The following is a 20,490-nucleotide window of genomic DNA, read 5'->3' on the forward strand; positions in this document are numbered from 1 at the left end:
CATCAGAGACTTGTGTTAATTTAGAACTTTCAAGTTTAGAAAGTTCAAATAACATATTATAAGGCAGGACTAAAGATAGCCTGGATAGGTTTCTCCAGAAAAGAACCTTCAAGTTTCAGGTTTCCATAAAATAACATATTATAAATATAAATACATGATATTAATTCAAAAACTCAGTATACAGTCTAATTGGAATTTGGAATAAGTGCATACATCGTCTAACAAAAGGTTGGATCAACTAAGGGTTAGGGTAATTTTCCGCTAAAAACGAATTGCAACTATAATGAAATTTCATACCAAAAATATTAAGATAAAATAAACCAAGCTACAATGAACTGCAATGAACGTAACAGATCAAAAAACTAAAAAGAGTATTCATAGTCTACATGATTGATTACCAATGTCAGGCACATACACCACAGAAAGGCCAAACCGCCAAAGGCAAAAATTATGGGCATATTTCTATGATCGAATGTAACTTCAAATTTTGATTTAACAAATGATAGTATCACAGCATCATACTAATGCACTCTGATCACTATTAACTCTTTCCAGGTGCTTGGCATGGGAACCCAGAAAGAAATACAGGCAAGAGATCTGTCGTTTACAAAATGCAGACACTAGTCACTCGTCATCAGAAGAATAATTGAACTTTATCGAGTGGGTTTGTAAATCAATCTGGCCTCCCCTGTAGCTGCCACGTTTTTTCTTGGTCTTTTCATGCCGGAAATCCCTTGAAAAGAAAAACAAAACAGATGCAAGATCAAAAAATACTCGGTGGAAGATGCCAACATTGAATGTGGAGAAATACTTAATTTTCCATTTTCATCTATGCATTACAGTACCTAGAAGCATATTTTGCAAGTTGAAGATGCAAAAAAGGCTTGGGGGGGTAGACCAAAAGGTACATGGAAGTGGTAAGGAATGATTTAAGAGCTCATAATTTACAATGGATATGTAGCAATTAACAGAACAGTGGCAAAATAGGATTATGTAACCGACCACCAACCCCATATAGTTGTGACCAGGCTTAGATGATTTTCATCGCATAAAGTACATAAAAGATTATAGATGACAAACATCAGTAAGTGGACTAAAAGTTCCTGTTCATATAGGTGCCACTGCCACAAGAGACGAGACTATATAACGGCATTACATTAAAAAAAACTCTTAAAATCAATAATTTAGATTTTGCTTCTTCCTTATGCTGTTCCTACAATAATCAGCCTAGGCATACAGTGATACAAAAGTTCATAAGCCATGATGAACTGCTAGGCATACAACTTACTAGAGCAAACTAATACATGGACAGAAAATCCTACTTTCATAGTTGTCAAGGCATTGCCTCGGTGACTAGGCACCCTTGGTTGAGCACATTGCCTTGATGCCTTGACTAATAGCAAGGCACCAACCAAGGTAACGAAGTCCTTGATGAATACTATATCTTACTAAAACTAATATATGTAAACGCATTCTACTATATACCATATATCATTTATACTTTCAAAGTTTTACTATTGAAATCTAAAAGATGCAAGGGTTTGCAGCTGCACCCTTGTTCTTTTTGCCTTTTACTTGGATCCATCAAGACCTGCCATTGAGCTTTGTTAAATTAGGTGAAGTTCACTTCATGCTTTTATCCCAAAAAAAAATGTAAAGGAATTTCCCCTCTTTTACCAAAAAAAAAAGCATAATACATAAACATGAAATTACTTTCTTAGCAATTTATGCAAGGAACTCTCTCGCCCCTTAGACTTGGGAATCTTTCAACTAATTCTAATGCCCACCATTAGATCTATCCCTCTCCACTCTACCTTTGTCTATAAATAACTCCCCCCAGCCCAATCAAACAAGTGTACTAGCTCACCTATTCTGCCTAAACATGGTGGAAGTGTCATTACAAGAAAACAAGCCAAGCACACTTAGATGGAATAGTGAATGTATTTGAGATAAATAATAAACAAAAACAAAAAGTAAGGTCATTCCAGTTCGACAAAAGACCCACATCCAAGTTCCATAGCTTTGGACCTGCTATCTTGATCAGGATATTGCTACCCAAAGAAGTAAATAAAAGATCATTTCCGTTTGTACTGGATGTGGACAAGGAGAGATTCATACCCCGAATACCATGATTTACAGCCACATGCTTTAACCCTCCTAACTTTAGTTAATATTCATTTTTTTGCCTCTCTACTTTCATCTCTAACCTCTAGCCACCACTTAAACCCCCCCCCCCAAAAAAAAACCTGCAAATTATGAACCAAAATTACTTAAAATAAGAGCCAAGTTTTCCAGAAAATGCACCAATTCATAAGAAAAAAAATGGCCTTCTTTTCTGTAGAATGTCTATAGTGTTGATCTTCTCATGAAGCACCTCCCAACAAAAAGTTCTAATTTAGTTAGGAAAAGGCCTGCACCACACCTCTTTGATAGGAAAGGATTGTTGAGGGGAAGGAGACAGACAGAGAACTCAAGAGAGAGAGAGAGAGAGAGAGAGAGAGAGGAAAATGAGAGAGCCAAAGGATGTTCCATGAAATATGCCATCAGATTTGGAAAAGCCTAAATGTACCTTTCAGATCAAATAACACTTACATATTCACAAACCCTAAAGCCTCTCCTGAAATCCAAATCCCAATCAAAACCACTAGAAGAAGAGGGAGAGGGGAACACAAATCTAGGAATAGGTTACTGGTTTGTGGTTTGAGGAATATAGAGAATGAAAGAGATTTTTTAACAGAATATCACCAGCCCATAGGTCTTCCCAAACAAAAAAGTTGTTAAGAACAAGCACCATACCTTATGGAGTTTAGGAATTATGGAATAATACCATGAATTGCCTTCCAAGGGGAAGCCAATGTAGCACGAGAAGATAAGCCAGCATCCCATCCATTGCTCAACCTCCCATGAATACTAAGCACAACACTATGCCACATTTTTTCTCTTTTCAAAGGTAATCTCCACAACCATTTACCTAACACCATGCAGAGAGGTAAACTCTCTCCAAGGAGAAATGATAATACAAATACATCACAGCCCAAAAAAGGTGATCCCTTCCCACGCCTTGCTTGGCCAAGGCATCAAGCAAAAGAATTAACACATCTTTTCACCCATGCTTAACTTCTATGCCTTGTGTTACCCATTTGAACTTCTTCATTAATGTAATTCCACCAACCCAACTCCTGCAGCCAACTACTACCAGCTTTGAATCCCCTTCAATGATCAATTTTCTGATGTTCGACTCTTTTGCTTTTTGAACTCCCTCCATCATGACCATGATCTCATCCCTCAATGAGTCCCCCGAACCGATTGGGCCTGAATAGAGTGCAATAATTCTTCCCCCCTCATTCCAAAAGACACCACCTATGCCTGATCAGTCCAGGTTCCCTTCACTACTTGCATCAAAGTTCAACTTGATAAACCTGGAAGTAGGTGGGGACCAAATCGGCTTGATAACAATCTTAGATAAAGATGAATTAGCTACCTCCTTCCATTTCCTAAGCAGGTCATTAATGGGTATACCCTCAAAAACTGCTCAAAGATTTCAGCCAATGCACAACACCTCCTTGTCAGAGAACACTCTTTCGTTCCTTTCTTCCCATACCAACCAGCAAACAACTACTCTTGTGCACCTCTCCACAATTCTCCCCCTCCTTTTACTCCAGTTGACAAAGGTAGGGTCAAACAAGCTTCGTACATTTGGCGGGGGGTTCCACCTGCACCTAAACAAAGAGAAAAACCATTCCCAAATAAAAGAAACAATGGGACAAGAGATAAATAAGTGGTAGAAAGTCTCACCATTAACCTTACAAAGGATACATAATTAGGGGAAAGACACCTATTTTGTCTATTTCTCTAAATGAGTTCACAAGTATTCATTCTTTCTAGGAGAGCTTCCCAACAAAAACCACTAACCCTGGGAGGAATAGGTTTGTTCCAAACCTCTTTAATAGGAAAAGGCACCAAAGAAATGTCTGTAGATTGGGTCAAAAGCAAGAAAAAGGAAGCACAGGAAAAGACACATGGAGATGCAAGGCACCAAAACCGACTGACTCTGACACTAAGGGATTCATGAATACCCCATTCAAACCATGAAGTCTGAGACACTATTTAATTCAGCATCTCTAAGTCCCCTCCTAAGCCCCACATTCGAAGCAGAGCAAGAACTAGGGCTAGAAGGCACTAAGAAAGAAGACACGCTCCTCCATGAGGCCAAACAAATTAAAAAGGGAAGGGAATAGTTCTTTCAATGGAGAGTCACCCAACAACACATGCTCCCAAAATTTAACAAGGTTTCCAGAACACAAGTATTTGATGAGAGGTAAGAAAAGAGGTAAAATGTCAATGATGCATCTCCATAGTAAAGCTCTTATTGCTCTAGCCCACAAACCAATATCCCAACCATCAACCGCAAGCCCATGAATGATTATTATCACCTTTGCCCCCAACTAATTTCTTCTTTTAATAAAATATCTTTCAATTGCTTCCCTAGTGGCTGTGGCCTTTCCTTATCACTCTCTTCAAAAATCCTTGGTTCTTATTTAAAATCCAATTGCTTAATTTGATTGATAATTTGTTGTTACCCATCTTCAAGTCTTCCAAACTGTTGAATATTCTATTCTTTAATTTTGGCTTTCGACTCCTTCAATTTCCTATGGAACATCATGCCTTTCCACTTGACCCTTGGGTTGCTTCCTTCCCACCACTCCTTCACTTTTTCCACAAATCCTCTATGGCTAAGACACATATTCTCAAATCTAAAGGGTGCTGGACCACTACCCCTAAGCTCCTCCTTGGCAATTAAGATAGCCAATGCAATGATCTGAAAAGAAATCTATCCAGTTTGGAACAAATTAGGTCGGCTTGAAGGTTAGACCACGTGAACTTAAACTATGACATTGGCAACAAGGTCATTGATAAGTTGATTGAACTTCCTCATGCATGTATTACTAGATTGTCTCAAATTGTTAGTTTACTCAATGAACCTAATAGTCACCACCCAAACACCAAGGCCTATCCCAAAGCCCTATAATGTCACCCTGTTCTTCCCACAATTCATTTTTCTCTCTGTATCCATTTGGGCCATAGACATTTATCAATACCCATTCAAATCCATCCCTTGCCGAACTTTTATGGACATAGTAAATTTCCCCACCAATTCTTTAATTCCTACCATAACTTCATCCCTCCATAAAGTAACCAATCCACCTCCTATTGAAATATGTTGATTTTGGATTCTTAGATCATCACTATATCCAGTCTTTCCTTCCTTAGCAAATCCTTAATAATTGATCCTCCTTGGATTCCCCAACCCTCTAAGGTTCCAACTTACTATTTTCAAATCCATTCCAATAAAAATCCTACCCCCTTCTTTAGGCTCCTACTTACACCCTCTCTCTCTTCCCCTTCTTTCATTGAATTCCTTATTCCGCTCAAAATCCAATTTTAGTCTATCCACTTCATTTGGTTTTCTTTCAATGTCCCCTTTGTCCTTGTTCATCCTCAAAATCACTTTGAGGTCACTGGGATTCTGGAGCTTGCATCCAAGTTCCTCAACAAATTCAACCACTGATATATCATTATCATGAACCTCCATATCTCTATCCCCCTTAACCCTATTGAGGCTTACCTGATTTGTCTCCTGTCCACTACCACCAATTCTATTTTTTCAAGGTTCAAATGAAGTATCCTTTATCAGGTCCTCCTTCTATAACAGCATTATTCCCATTTTCCCCACCACATTTATACTACTCTCTTCACCAGTTACCTCTTCCTCACCTTCCCTACTACCATCACTGGCACCACCCCCCTTGTTCATGGCTTGTGATTTCATGGTAATAGTGGAACCTAGAAGAGCAGACAAGAACAGGATAAGGATTAGTACCAGAAATCGAATTAACAAGCATACCTGGACCAATAGGAGGGGTGGGTGATGTCACCGTTTTAGGTAAATCAGTTGTTGACTCCAACTCAAAAGGCTGAAACTCATTTCTCCACCTCACTAGGGCTCACTAGGAAGTTCTCTTGTACTTGAGCCAAACTTCTGCTCATTTCACACAACTGTTGTCTCTCCCAAATTGGATTTCCTTGTTAGACCTTTGATGATTCTCCTCTACTTCCTTACAAACACCCTATCCGAATAAGTTATTCAGTTCAGGTATCCATTCAGCCTTTTGTTTCCCACCCCATCATCCTCCTATACCTCAGACCTATTGCAACACCTACCATCTGTCACTAGAGTCAAGGAACAGAAACTACTAGGTTCTTCTCTTCAACAAGTTTAGTGTTAAAGTTAAAATCCTCTCCCTTCTCTCCATCCGTACCATCCGTGTCATCACAATCATCTGAGAGTTTGAACTCTGACTCCAGGTCTTCTTCGTTAGACAAACTACAGTGAACCCAACTAGCATCGTCTCCCTCATTTTCCTCTACACGAGATCAATCGTATCTCAAATTTGATCGATCATCATTTGAACTGCTTGACTTCCTCTTCATTTCTGTCAATTGGCTTTGAAACCATTGCATCTTCGTCTTCAAGCCAGTATTCAAACCAGCACTACCTATTGTAGCTAGAGGGGTGTAAACGGATCGAATTCGAAAAGAATCAGGCAATATCCGAATTTGAATCCGATTAGGAAATCCGATATCCAACAAATATTGAACATTAATATTCAAATTCAAATTTGATCAATTAATTATTTTAGGTAATTAATAAATATTTTATTTATATAAAGTATATAAATATATAAATTATTTATATAATTTAATTATATACAAATTTTATAAAACACTTAAATATTTTATATAAGAATTTAGTAATTGGTCGAATTCGGATATTTACCGAATCGAATCAGGTCATATAAGAATTCGAACTATTAAATATTCGAATTATCCGAATTTGATTCGATTATGTCAAATCTCAAATTCGAAATTGGATTTTTGAATACCATTGACACCCCTAGCTGTAGTTGTCGAGATGGTGATAGACCATGCTTATTGTCTCTAGTCATTACACCATGGTCTCTACTCACGTCAGTGTTTAAAAGCACAAGGCACAAAAAAAGCGCAAGGGCCAATTTGTGCTTGAGGCACAAGGCGAGTCGCGCACCTTTTTAAGCAAGGCACAAAAATACAAAGAAAAAACAAAAAAATATAAAAAAGTCAAAATGCCAAAAAAAAATGTTAATAAAAATATAAATTTAAATTTAAAAATAAATGTTATAAATAACCTATTATCTAAAATTAAAATACATAAACATAACATGTAAAGTGTATTCAAATGAAAATTTAAAAATAAAAGCAAACATATAAAGCATTTTCAAGCATGTAAAACCCACAATCTCTTTTTCTCCTTAATTGCATTGCTTCAAGTAGCTAATGTGATGTAAAACATATTGCATTCTTGATTCTCTGAGTCACCTTTGTACCACACCCCTTAGGGCAAGCCGAACAAGTCTATGTTAGGGTCTGAAATTCTTATTTCTGACATAAAAAATAATGATGTTATAACTTTTGTTGCCTTTTAAGAAGATATTTTATTTTTTTTATCAATAAAATTGGGGTGCAACACAAGGACTTCCCAGGAAGTCACCCATCCTAGTAATACTCTCGCCCAAGCACGCTTAACTTCGGAGTTCTAATGGGATCCGGTGCATTAGTGCTGGTATGATCGCACCCTTAAGAAGATATTTTATTGCAGTGAATGAATGAACAACATTAGCAAATAGGGGTTCTCAGAGCTTCGAATAAGCGAGCGAAGGAAGCAAACCGGAGCGGTGTGGTCGGGGGTCCGAGGGTGAAGCCCCCTGCCCAGCCGTTAAACTCAAAAAAAAAAAAGCAAAAAGTGCAAAATTTTAAAAAGGCACACACCTAGGCTGAGGCGAAAGGCGCACCAGGTGTGCGCCTTTTGAAAGGGGTGCACCTAGGACTTGGGCAAGGTGCATACCCCAAAATGCACCTCGCCTGTGCACCTAGATGCGCCTTTTAAATCACTGACCCACGTGACCTCTTAATAGGTCACATGAGCCTTCTAGCTCCATAACACATGTCCTCTAGGATTCATCACCCGACTGGTCCACCCGCCATCTAGTCAGTTCAAAATATAAACCATTCTCGAGCTTTTCACTTCCCCACTTTTCTTCTTTCATTAATGCATTTTCCTTCCCAAGCTTCAATTGTCCACCTTCTTTGGAGGCTTCAACCCTCTCACCACTTCTAACCCCATCCACCACCCTTCCACCTCAGCCTTCTTGGTCAATCATCTCTAGAGTGATGCTTCCTCTTTATCACCATCCACACTTTGCACCAAAGCCCATCGGAGAGTAGATCAATGAAGCTTGGGATGTCCTCTGGTTGAATCCCTATAACTCATAGTCTTGTTGCTTTCAAGTCGGTAATGTTAAAACTCAATCAGCACACCACCAAGAGCTCTGGCTATCTTATTGAAAATAGTCTCCCTATATAGGTAAAAGGGAAGTAATTATTGTGCACCATCGTGCTGTTACTGGAAACATTCCATCTCTCCACCTGTATCAAGCCCATCTCTATCTCAACCGTGGAGGAATCCACTCTTTCATCTCCCACAACAAGAATAGATTTTCCCCCATCAAAAGGGAACACCATTGCTCTGTTTTTAAGCTTCAACTTGTTGGCAACAAAAGCCAGAATACAGCTCTAGTCTACAACCTTCCTTGCCACCATAAGAACATACCTTAGTTCCCAATCCCCTTTCTCTGTTTCCAGTACTAACTTTTGTATACTATTCGATTTCATGAAAGTTATCTTCTGCCCTTTTTCCATCTCCACTCAATTCTCCATTTTACTGTTATTGGTGCAACCATGTATCGCCGCCTCTTCTTGAAGAATTTTCTCACACTCCTTCTTACTGGCAACCTTCTTCCCTTCAAACCCACCTTTTATCAAGATGAAGAATTGTAATTTCTCCGCTACTGTCTTCCAACCCCTGAGGCAAACCATTTGCTTCTTGTTTGTGTTGTGCCAAACAATTCTGTGATTACCACAAAACACACCTTTGCATTCCTTCTTTATTCCACTTGGTACCTTCTTGGGATCTCCATGGTGTTCCCCCAACTATCTTACCTGATAGTATAGCTTGCCCAATCAATAACTCCTTTGAGCCAGAGCACCAAAAAAGGTCTTCCCTAGAAGCCCCCTGCTTGGCTAAAGAATCAGCCATAGAATGCAGACCTGCTAATCCATTTTACCTCAACTCTCATATTGCTGGTTAACCACTTTACTTTTCTGATGAGGTCTTTGTAGCCCCAAATGGTAGTATCCGGGTTTAGAAGCCATCCCATTACCACCTGAGAGTCCCCTTCAACTAGGAGATGCTCCACCCCAAGCTAGTTAGCAATCTGAATTCCTTGTACTGCAGCAAGGATTTCTGCCCTTGTGGAGTCCCCTACTCCCACCAGTCCTGAGAATAAGGAGATTATGTTGCTGTCCTTATTTCTCAGGACACCCCCCATACCTGAAGGCCCTGGGTTACCTTGGCTGCTTCCATCAAAATTCAACTTGATGAAATCTTCCAAAGGCAGAACCCATTTTGACAAGATTATATTCTTCTTTGTTGAAGTGTTAGCTATTATTAACCAATTCCTCCACAAGTCATCAAAGGAGAAATCATCAAACATATCTAATGTTTTCAGCCAATGGACTGTTCTTGTAAGGATGCAGTCCTTCACTTCATCTAACCCTCTTTCCTTCTCTGAAAAAATTCTTCCATTCATTTCCTCCTAAAGAGTCCACAAAGTGGCTGCCCTGACACATTTCCACATGACTTTGCCTCTTCTAGTGTGCCAAACAAAAAAAGATGGGTTAAATAACAACCTTAAATCGGAAGGCAAAGACCACCTATCTCCAAATAAACAAAGGCTCCAGATCAGCAAATGGAAACAGTCCTCATTCTTGGCCTTACACAAGGAACACCAATTTGGGGAAAGACAAAGAGAGGGTCTCTTCTAGTGTGCCAAACAAAAAAAGATGGGTTAAATAACAACCTTAAATCGGAAGGCAAAGACCACCCACCTCCAAATAAACAAAGGCTCCAGATCAGCAAATGGAAACAGTCCTCATTCTCGGCCTTACACAAGGAACACCAATTTGGGGAAAGACAGAGAGGGTCTCTTTTTCTGTAAGTTTTCCAAAGTATCGATTTTCCCATAGTAGATTTCCCAGCAGAATACAGCAATTTTGGGGGGAATAGGTCGCGCCCAGACTTCTTTGAAAGGGAAACCTTGGGAATGGGGTTAGAACTGAGGGATTTTAGAAAGGAAGCACAAGTAAATGTAACTTTTGGAAGAGAAATCCAAACTCTTTGATCAAAAGAAGTGGGGTCCAAGCAAACAGATTCTAGTAAATGAATTAGCTCAATAACACAACTCAACTCACCATCCCTTAACCCTCTACGAAAACCGAAGTCCCAGTTTAAAGACAAGGGGATTAACGGGCTCGGGAGAAAGTTTGCAATTGGCTCGTTTTTCTGACGGGAGAGGGAATAGAGTGAGGGGAAACGATCTTTGAGGGGTTGAGTACCCACCCAAATATCCTCCTGGAATAGAATGGCATTACCAGAACCAACATCATACCTGATCAAACTGAGGAAGCAGGGGATATTTGAGGGGTTGAGTACCCACCCAATTGGCTCGTTTTTTAATCCCCTTCTATGATCAACCTTCTTATATTCAGCTCCTTTGCTTTTTGGATTCCTTCCATCACAACTAGGATTTCTGCCCTCAAGGAGTCTCCCGCACCTATTGGTCCCGAGTAAAGGGCAATAAAACCTCCCTCCTCATTCCAAAAAACACCTCCAATACCTAAAGGGCCTGGATTCCCCTCACTACTGCCATCAAAATTCAGTTTAAAAAACCCACTAGGAGGTGGGACCCAAACTGGCCTAATAACAGCTCTTAGAAGAGAAGAATCAGCCACCTCCTTTAACTTTCTAAGCAAGTCATTCGTGGGAATGTCATCAAAGCTTCTCAAGGATTTAACCCAATGGATAACTCTGATAGTAATGGCTTCAATGATAGCTTCTCTGCTCCTTTCCTTGTTAGAGAAATTTCTTTGATTCCTTTCTTCCCATATTGTCCAGCATATTGCCACTCTAGTACACCTCCAAAGGGTTCCCCCCCTCCTCTTTCTCAAGTTAACAAGGAAAGAAGCAAACAAGCCTTGAACATTTGGTGGGGGATTCCACCTGCACCCAGACAAAGAAATAAACCATTCCCAAATATAAAGAGCAAAAGGGTAGGAAATTAATAAGTGGTAACTAGTCTCACCATTAGCCTTGCAAAGGATGAACCAATTTTGGGAGAGGCACCGATTTTGTCTCTTTCTTTGGAGAAGATCACAAGTATTAATTTTACCTAAGAAGACTTTCCAACAGAAACCACTTATTCTAGGAGGAATAGGCTTATTCCAGACCTCCTTCATTGGAAAGGTCACCATAGAATCATTTGAAGAAGGTTGGATCAAAGCCGAAAAGAAGGAAGCACATGAAAATGAACCAGAAGGATTAATTCACCAAATCCTACCATCCGACTCTAAAGGGTTAAAGAATACTCCATCCAATCAACTAAATTGTTGCACTATTCCCCTCCCTAACCTTCAATGTCTATCGGTCCCTACTTTTACCTTCCTTAAACAACAATCTTTTCGCTTCGATCACAACCTCCTCTCTCCATCTTGTCGTTGGACATTAAGTCCTCTCTCTCCATCCCACCTCTATTGCTTGGCTCAAATAAGAGCCTAACTCCAAAAAAATCTCTCTCAAGGCGTTCTCAAAATGAAATTTGTTGGAAAGATCTTTGGGTAGGGAACACTACTTCAAAGATCAATTCCCTTCCCTCTTCTCCATGTCCTCATCTGAAAACAAAGTTGTGTCTAACACCTCTGCTACCCACCACCAATGCAGCTGGACAGGTGTTGCCTGCGATGCTAGTGCTACAGTTTCTCTGTCAGTTTCTTCTCTCAAGCTTCAAAGTCTCAATCTTTCTGGCGAGATCTCTCCTTCAATCTGCCAACTACCCAACCTCTCCTATCTCAATCTTGCAGACAACGTCTTCAACCAGCCCATCCTTCTTCATCTCTCTCAGTGCAGTGTGTTGCAAACAACGAATCTAAGCAACAATCTCATATGGAGAACAATCCCAGATCAGATTCTTTTAGTTCAGTTCACTGTGTTGATTTCAGAAAAAACCATGTGGAGGGAAGGATTCCTTATGGCCTAGGTTCTCTGAAGAGCTTGCAGGTTCTCAATTGGGGAAGCAACTTGCTTTCAGGTAGTGTTCCTTCTTTTGTCTTTGGGAATTTGAGTGAGCTTGTTGTTCTTAATTTGTCTGAAAACCCTTTCCTAATGAGTGAGATACCTAGCAAGGTTGGGAAGCTTGTGAAACTTAAGAAACTGTTGTTGCAGATATCTAGTTTTAATGGGGGACTCCCTACTGGTATCTGACATGCAAAAGGCTTCATTGATCATAGCCTTCATACCCTACTGGTTCCACTTTACGTTGACACTCCCAAACAAGAAAAGTGTAAATGGGACCAACAATCCAGTTCACATTTACAATCTAACAAACCAACCGATACAGAACTCCACGGTGTAAAAGTGTATTTACACCACTTCCAAATGCAGCCTAACGTGTTCAAGAATGCTGAACAACCTCTATATCTGAAAATTTGTTTTTCAAAGGTTGGTCATTTGGTTAAACATCTGAACAGACCTCTGACTTCTATAAAAACCTCTGAAATTTTCAAAGGTAGCCTCTCATCTAAACAATTTAGCACTGAATTAAGAGATCAATTGGATAATAATGCCCTTAGACAATTTTGTCATAGACCATGGAAGTCCTACATAAGCTCCCCTTTTAATATATGCTATATTAATTTATTATATTATATATAATATATAACAATGCTATATAAAATTGTATTTGTATCAACATCACCATCATCAAAATATTATCACAACTATGGATTGGCAGAATGAATCCCATTCTGCCATTCCACCCTGTTCAGTGCCATTACCATAATCCATTGTATAATGTGTCTACATATATATATATATATATATATATATATATATATATATATAAAACTAAACCGTTAAATATGTTTAGAAAAGTAAAGCATACAGTTTTTAGAGGTTCAAGCATATAGCATACCAAACAACTTGTTTCTGACTGCCCAGATATCAGACTTTTTTTCTTTTCAGATATCAGAGTTCATATTATTGTGTACCACCTATTCATTTCAACCTTTGAGATTCCAACTGGCCGTCAAAAGGCTGACACCTCATGTTCTAGGTGTCTGAAGAAGATGCAGGACTGAGAGGTAAATAGCCAACGTTTTAAAAGGTGCACCTTAGCTCACAGGCAAGGTTGATTTTGAGGGATGTGCCTGACTTGGATTCTTGTTATATTTTGATACATTTAGCATTACATTTATGTTTTAATAGGCAATATATTGTATTATGGATTGTAGCTATGATATTTAGAGTTTAAACAGTTCAACTTATGTAGGACTTTAAACAAACAAAGTTAGAATCATCATATTAATATGATGATACTTTAATATCCATCAAAATAAAATAAAATAAAAATTAGAATGATATTTTAATGAATTGAGATAATAAACTTTTAGAAATATCTAGTTAAACTTGAATTATTTTTGATAGATGTAGTTAAATTTGAATATTCTTATATGATATACTTTTTTTTATATTTTCAAAAGTAGCACTTCATTGCATTCAAGTGCATGTGCCTCACCTTCCACCAAGAAGGGTTTTGCTTTCTTGGTCTAAATTTAAGATGTTTCTCAATTCTAGGGGTGCTCACGGTTCGGTTAACCAAACTGTGGGGCATTTTTTGGAACCGAACCGGTACTACCGGTTTTTGGAAAACTGGTAACTGGAACCAAACATAAGCCAATCAATTAACCTGTTGACCGGTTCGGTCCGTCGGTTTTTCGGTTTTTTAATTTTTACAATATATTATAAAAATATAAATAAATATATAATAAAATATTATATCTTAAATAATAAATAATATTTTATAAATATATATAATTATATATAATGCATATTTATTAATTTAAAATATATAAAAAATATATGTGATATACATAAATATATATAAAATATATAGAAATATATGTATATTGGTCGGTCGGTTTTCTATATTAGTTAACCGAAACCGAACTGACCGGTTTGGTTAACTGATTTTTTGGTTTGGTTTCGGTCGGTTCAGTTTTCGGTTTTTTTTTTGCTCACTCCTCAATTCACATCAATTTTGTACCCCTATTATTTTCATTTAGATAGCAAATTCTCTCTCCCTCTCCATTTATTAATAAATTTTTTTGGATTGTTATTAATAAACTAATACAAGAATCCATTCAAGTTCAAAAGATATTTTCGCCATCTAATTTATTGAAACCATCAACCCATCTGACAACCAACAGCAAAGCATACCTTCCTCTAACTTGTCCTAGAACCTCTTGTGCTTTTGCACCATAGCCAATTTCTGCACCGTCCTATACAAAAATTACAGAGAAACTGTGACATAAATATATAAAAAGCAAGAAACATAAAGTATTCACAGAAGTAATAACATTAACATGCAAATAGAAAAAATATAAAGTATGCTCTTCAAAAAAAATAAAAAATATATAATACAGAACCATAAATTCACACCTTTGCCCAATAAGAATTATCTTGAAGTCTCTCATCAACAAATTTCACTTCTTCAACTTTCACCCTTCGAAATGCATTAACTGACTTTGGCTGCAAGATGAGTATTTGAAATTAAAACATAAATAAATTAATAAACTTGGCCTAGAGTCTTCAACTGTTGAATGGAATTTGCAATGAACTTTGTACATTATATTATTATTACCAAATAGAAAAGGCAAGTAAAATTAGTTAATTAGGGGTGCAATTTGGGCTGGGCCAACCCCCAACCCCCAAAAAAATAGAGTTGGATTGAAGATTGAGTCAGTTTAAATTATATTTAACTTTTTTATGGATTTTTAAATTATGTATGGTACATGTATTGATTTGTCCATATAAATATGTTTATGTGATGGGGAGCAGAGAGATAATAATGATTATGATGAGTTTTTCTTGTAAAATATTATTATAGTATCATACTAGTGGAGTAGCACATACATTGCACATGCAAGTTCATGATGATTAAGTATTTTTACCATTATTCATCATCAATACAAAAAAAGGAAAAATCACTCATTAATATAATAAATTTATTAAAAAAATTATACAATATGTTTAAGTTAACATGCAACAGTCGAACAAAATTGCTCCTAAAAAGTAACTCAATTCCTAAAAGTGCAACCCAGGTTGTACAACATTTAAAGGGGAAAAAACCATTTCTATTCCTTCATGGTCATCTCTGTTAAACCACTTGAAGAAGGCAATGCCAACAGCTAACTCATGAACAACTATGTTTAAGAGTTTGTGTTCAACTCAAACATATTACCGATAAAGAGATATAACAGAATCCATGTTTTGCCCATCAATGATATCAAGTCACTAAAGATCTTCATATGGTATCAGAGCTATCCTCCAAAAGAAAAGAACTTGATTTGTAGAGAACATTCAATAGATCTCAAGCTTCCGATACTGCAAATACTTCCAAAACTTCATCCATGGTGTCACCTTCTCTCACCCCCAATCCATTAACACTCTTCACCATAACCTTTATGAAAAAAAAAAAACGAAAAATAATTAAAAAATCACAAATTTTAGAAGGTGTCAAGGAGGACGGAGAGGGAATGCTGAGCTGGACAGTTTTGTTTTAGATATATTATATAGATAAGTTGATTAAAAAAATTCAAAACCATCTCCTTTTGGTTGGTGGTGGTGCTCTGGCTGGAAATTCTTAACTTGAAATGATCTATTTTCATGTGAACTCAATGGTTCTAATGTTTATGATGCACTTTACATAGGTACTTTCCTTGATCGATAAAGGAGGTGTCCATGGATGACATGGGGAACCTTCTGATTGGTTAAGGGTGTTAGAGAAATGATTTATCAAAAAAAGGGGTGTTAGAGACATGTCTAGTAGGTCAGTTTGTTAATTGCGAAATGTGAACCAGTGGATGAGGTTTTGAAATGGGTGTGCTCCGAGTGGTGTGCAAAGAGTGGAATCCAGGTCAGAAAACTCAAGTTGGGTTCTTTCTCTTCATTCTGAAGAAGCAAGGAAGAGGCAGACAACGTGCAAAGTTGGAAGGCTAATCATATCAAAACAGTGGACCTCAGACTGGGTACGTGGAATCCGTTAGTGAGCACAATTCGTGAAGCCGGTGTTAGAAGCCAGGTGTAGTTTAATGCCATTGGCACACTGCTTCATGCATGGTGTTTGCAGACATTCTTAGTAGTAAGCAAAGTGTGTGGGAGGTTTCTGATCATGATCTCACCAGAGTTCTCCTGTTTTTCTTCCTCAGACATCTCTGATCCAACTTAACAACCTCATCCTTCTTCCCTCTACCTAAATCTTTCCAACCAGGTTGACTCTTCACATATCCTCACCCAACACCTCCTCCTCACGGACATCACACCCTTCTTTGTCCCACTCTCTATCCTTTCCTCTCTTTCCCCCTCTTTTATTTTTTTCCTCCCTCTCTCTCTCTCAAATTGTTGAAATGCCTTTCTCACAAAGTTTTCCCCTCCCCAAAAGAACAGACCCAAGGATTTTCTCACTGTCACCTCCCTCTCTACTAACTTGCTAATTTCCACTTCAGTCCTCAATTGTAACCAGCCTTCCCTGCTCCTCACTCCTTTTCTCCTCCTCTTCCAAACTTCCACCCACCCCCTTCTTCCCTCCAGATTTTCCTCCTGAATTAATGCTTCTGCCTCCATTATTTCCTTTAGAGCCAAACCGGTACCCAACACTCGCCTCTCCCCATTATATACTTTATCTAGCTTGTATCCCCAATCATTATCATCCAAGGCCTTCCTCTTTCTTCCATCACCCCTCTTCTTCTTTCCCAGTTCTTTTATCCCCTCCAAATGAACCTCATGCAACCTCCTCGATTTTGCTCAATAGCAGTGTTAATAATGCATACCTCACCAATAGACAGACCGGCATTCAAACCATTCTCGTACTCGAGAACTCCCCTTCTTCAAAAACCAACCTGTCAACAACTCCTACCACCTGCAGTCCTTTTGGAACAAATAACTCCCCTTCCTCTGTCTTGAGGAGGGTGAATTAGAGACGACTCAAAACTAACTCCCCAGTCTGGCCATCAACGTTGCTGACCTGCTTCGGGTGCTCTGAAAACTCCACTTGTTTTGCCCTTTCTAGAATATCTTCTTCTCTTACAGAACTTGTCTCATTTGCCTCTTACTGTTGTGTCTGTTCTGCTGAAATCTCCAAGGTCTTCTTGTCTCCTTAGAACCTAGTAATCACCCATACTCAATCTTCTTCCCAAGTATTCTTTATTTCTTCCTTCCATTTCTTCGAAACACCATTTTCTTTTGTCTTTTACCTATCCCCTTGCCCCTCCTAACCTGCAGCCCATTCGAACAGTAGCCAAATTTGGCCTTGTTCGAGCCACCACAACTTGTGTAGGCCCCATCCAAATTCAAATCACCTCTAACTTTCCTCTCCACCTATGCCTCAATAATTACTTTAGTTTCGAGATATGTTTCTCAATCTTCCTCTTCTTTAAACTCCTCCCTTCCACGTGTCTACCACTGTTTGTTCCCACATGTCGCACCTGATCTCAGGTGTGATCAAGGTGGTCTCAGACAAAGATCAAAGGTTGTCTTCAAAGAATGATGGTAATATAAGCACAAAGTTAGAGACTGAGGTGAGGCTGAAAGGTTCTAACACTGGTGGTAAGGAAGTGACTTTAGATATTGATGGTGGATGGTCTTCAAATGTTTTGCAAGAATTCTTAGTAGATAAAGGGAAGGGATTTCGACGAGGGAAGAGACTAGTTTGGGTGATATTCAAGAGAAAAGGCATCTATTGATGCTGATTTTTGTAATCATTTTGGGAGTAGGTCAAATGTGGAAATTTGTGATGATTGTTACTTAAATGAGGGTTGTCCGTCAGAAATGGTTCCTTGTGACAGTGCACAAAAATGATGGAGATGTTAGAGGTGTCAATGGGAGTTAGTGCCAGGTTGGGCTTAGAATGAGGGATGGAAGAGTTGGAGCAGTCTCATATGAAGATATTTAGTAGGGAGACATACAGAACAAAACCATTAAGTGATGATGAAAAAGTAGAGGCACATTCTAAGGGGATGATCAGTCGAACAAGGTGATTTTAGATGAAACTCACAAGTTGCCAGCTTGATTGATATAGAGGAAGCTGTGAATATAGAGGTGGAGGTAAGCAAAACATTGGGTCTTTTTTTTTCTTTTTTTGGGGGGTGGGGTGGGGTGGGGGGGCGTAAAGAGTTCGCAAGGAAGCTGTTTAAAGAGCTAGAGGATGAGGGTAGAGAAAAAGAAAATTTATATTTTTTGGTAGTAAATAAAAAACAAATTTTATTAAAATAAAAGGATGTACAACTGAGGGAGATGAGAGATCACCAGGATTACAAAACAATACAGAAAGTAGAAAAGCAAAGAAGGGAAAGAACAAAAGCCAAGAGAAAGACAAAGCTTCTAAACCAGCTCAAGAATGTTCCAAAAATCAGCACCAAGATTTTCTTTTGAGACCCCCTCAAACTCTAGAAGAATGAGAACCCAGTCCATGATCTTTTACCATAGACAAGGGTGATGTGATTCCTTGATCGAGCTAAAACTTGAATATTCTCCTATTTCTTTCTTTCCAGGTTTCCCAACACACAGTAAAAGGAATGCAGCTCCAGGTGATCATTGCCTTGATATTTCCCCCACCTGGCCACCTATAGAATAACTCTTCTGCCGAACAAGGATCCACCCACCTAGCCTTGAAAGTCCAAAGAAGAAAGCCCAGATGAACTTAGTGTAGGGGCACTCAATAAACAAATGGTAGGCATTCTCCTCTGCATTCTCACATAAGTAACATCTGCTAGCTAAGTGGAAACCTCTGCTTTGAATATGATTTAAGGTGAAAATGCTATCCAAAATCACTAGCCAAGCAAAGGGTTCCACCCTTGGAGGGACAGGGTTTCCCCAAATCCCTTTTAAGTCTAAATTTTCTCCATCATTCCTTGGCAGAGCCTTGTAGAAGGACTTGACCAAAAACAGTCCATTATGGGACTCTTTCCACCACCTTGAGTCCCACCTATGCACTTGTGCTTCAGCTGACTATAGCTTTGCAAGTAGATCTACACATTCCCGGATTTCCCAGTCAAAAAGAGATCGTCTAAATCTTGGGCACCACACTTCTCTTCCATTTCAAGCCCTTTGGTTCCCCATAAAAACTCCCTTTACATTTTTTCTATTGAACTTATCACAAAAGCTGGAGCCTTTAATAATGAGGTAGTACACCAATAGATATTAGACAGCACACTCTTAATAAGAGTTATCCTACCACCAAGAGAAAGATACATCCCCCTTCCATCCTTACAACCTTTGGTCAATTATATCAAGTACCAATTGCCAAGCTAAAGAGACCGAACGAAGCCTTTGCCCCAATTAGGAAGCCCAAATAAGTGAAACTCCCCCACCAAGCAACCCAAGGTAGCTGCACAATCCTCCAGAAGAGTTTCAAAACATTCCCTACCCTAACCATCACACTTTTCATCAAGTTAATCCTTTGCCTTACCAACATTTCAAAGAATCTTAGCACTCTTAAGTTCAGAGCTTGCTCATTGAGGCACCCAAAAATATCAAGGTGTCATCAGCAAGCTGGAGGTGTATAATTGGAACTCCAGCTTCTGCTCCTCTACATAATAACCAACTTAGAACTTCCACTACCAGAACAAACAGTAAAGGAGACAGGGGATCTCCTTGTCTTAGGCCCCTTGAAGCTTGAAAGAAAGGTGTGCAGATTCCATTAACAAGGGTCGAGAAAGAAACCAAAGACATACATGCAAACATCCAACTTCTCCACCTCTCCCAAAAACCCACTTTAGCCATGACTTCTTCCAAGAAACCCCACTATATGGTCATAAGCCTTCTCAATGTCAATCTTGCAGATTGGAAGCATTAATACCTTATGATCTTTTTTTTTTTTTGAAAGAAGGTAAAGTATGATTGTATTAATATACGGTCCTGTGTACAAAGATAAGCTGTACAAAATGAAGGACCTCAAAAAAAGGCCATCCTCAAAAAAGTATGATCAGATATACTACCTCTAAAATCATTATGTACAGACATCCAACTTCTCAAAGCCTCTACTGCCAAGTTAATGGCCTCAGCTTCCGTAGTAGATTTTTCCTCAAAAATCCTGTTGTTCCTTTCTGACCACACAGCCCACATAACTGCTGGAGGGATGGAAACCCAGCATAACTTTCCTTCTTTGACAGCCCCTGAATATGCCACTCCTCTAGCAGAGCTCTAAGGCTGGCATGCACCAGCTT

General features: G+C 38.7%; 1 protein-coding gene and 1 non-coding gene across 3 annotated transcripts in view; both read right to left on the bottom strand.

Annotated features, from left to right (window-relative positions):
- Window positions 1–272: 272 nt before the first annotated feature.
- LOC148843954 (nucleolar/coiled-body phosphoprotein) overlaps window positions 273–20,490 on the bottom strand; it is a 37,223-nt gene continuing 17,005 nt past the window's right edge. For both annotated transcript variants that reach the window (XM_088959670.1, XM_088959669.1), the window contains 3 exons: window positions 14,708–14,797; window positions 14,486–14,547; window positions 273–733 (listed from right to left, as the gene is read on the bottom strand). In XM_088959670.1, coding sequence (XP_088815796.1) covers window positions 625–733; window positions 14,486–14,547; window positions 14,708–14,797 — 261 coding nt within the window. In that variant the 3' untranslated portion in view covers window positions 273–624. The remainder of the gene's footprint in view (window positions 734–14,485; window positions 14,548–14,707; window positions 14,798–20,490) is intronic.
- LOC148843955 (5S ribosomal RNA) lies at window positions 7,556–7,674 on the bottom strand. Its single transcript, XR_016104006.1, has one exon. It is a non-coding gene; the product is annotated as a 5S ribosomal RNA (ribosomal RNA).

Source organism: Nelumbo lutea, chromosome 8 (assembly GCF_056320005.1).
Source record: "Nelumbo lutea isolate HS-2025 chromosome 8, American lotus-T2T, whole genome shotgun sequence".
Classification (NCBI taxonomy): domain Eukaryota; kingdom Viridiplantae; phylum Streptophyta; class Magnoliopsida; order Proteales; family Nelumbonaceae; genus Nelumbo; species Nelumbo lutea.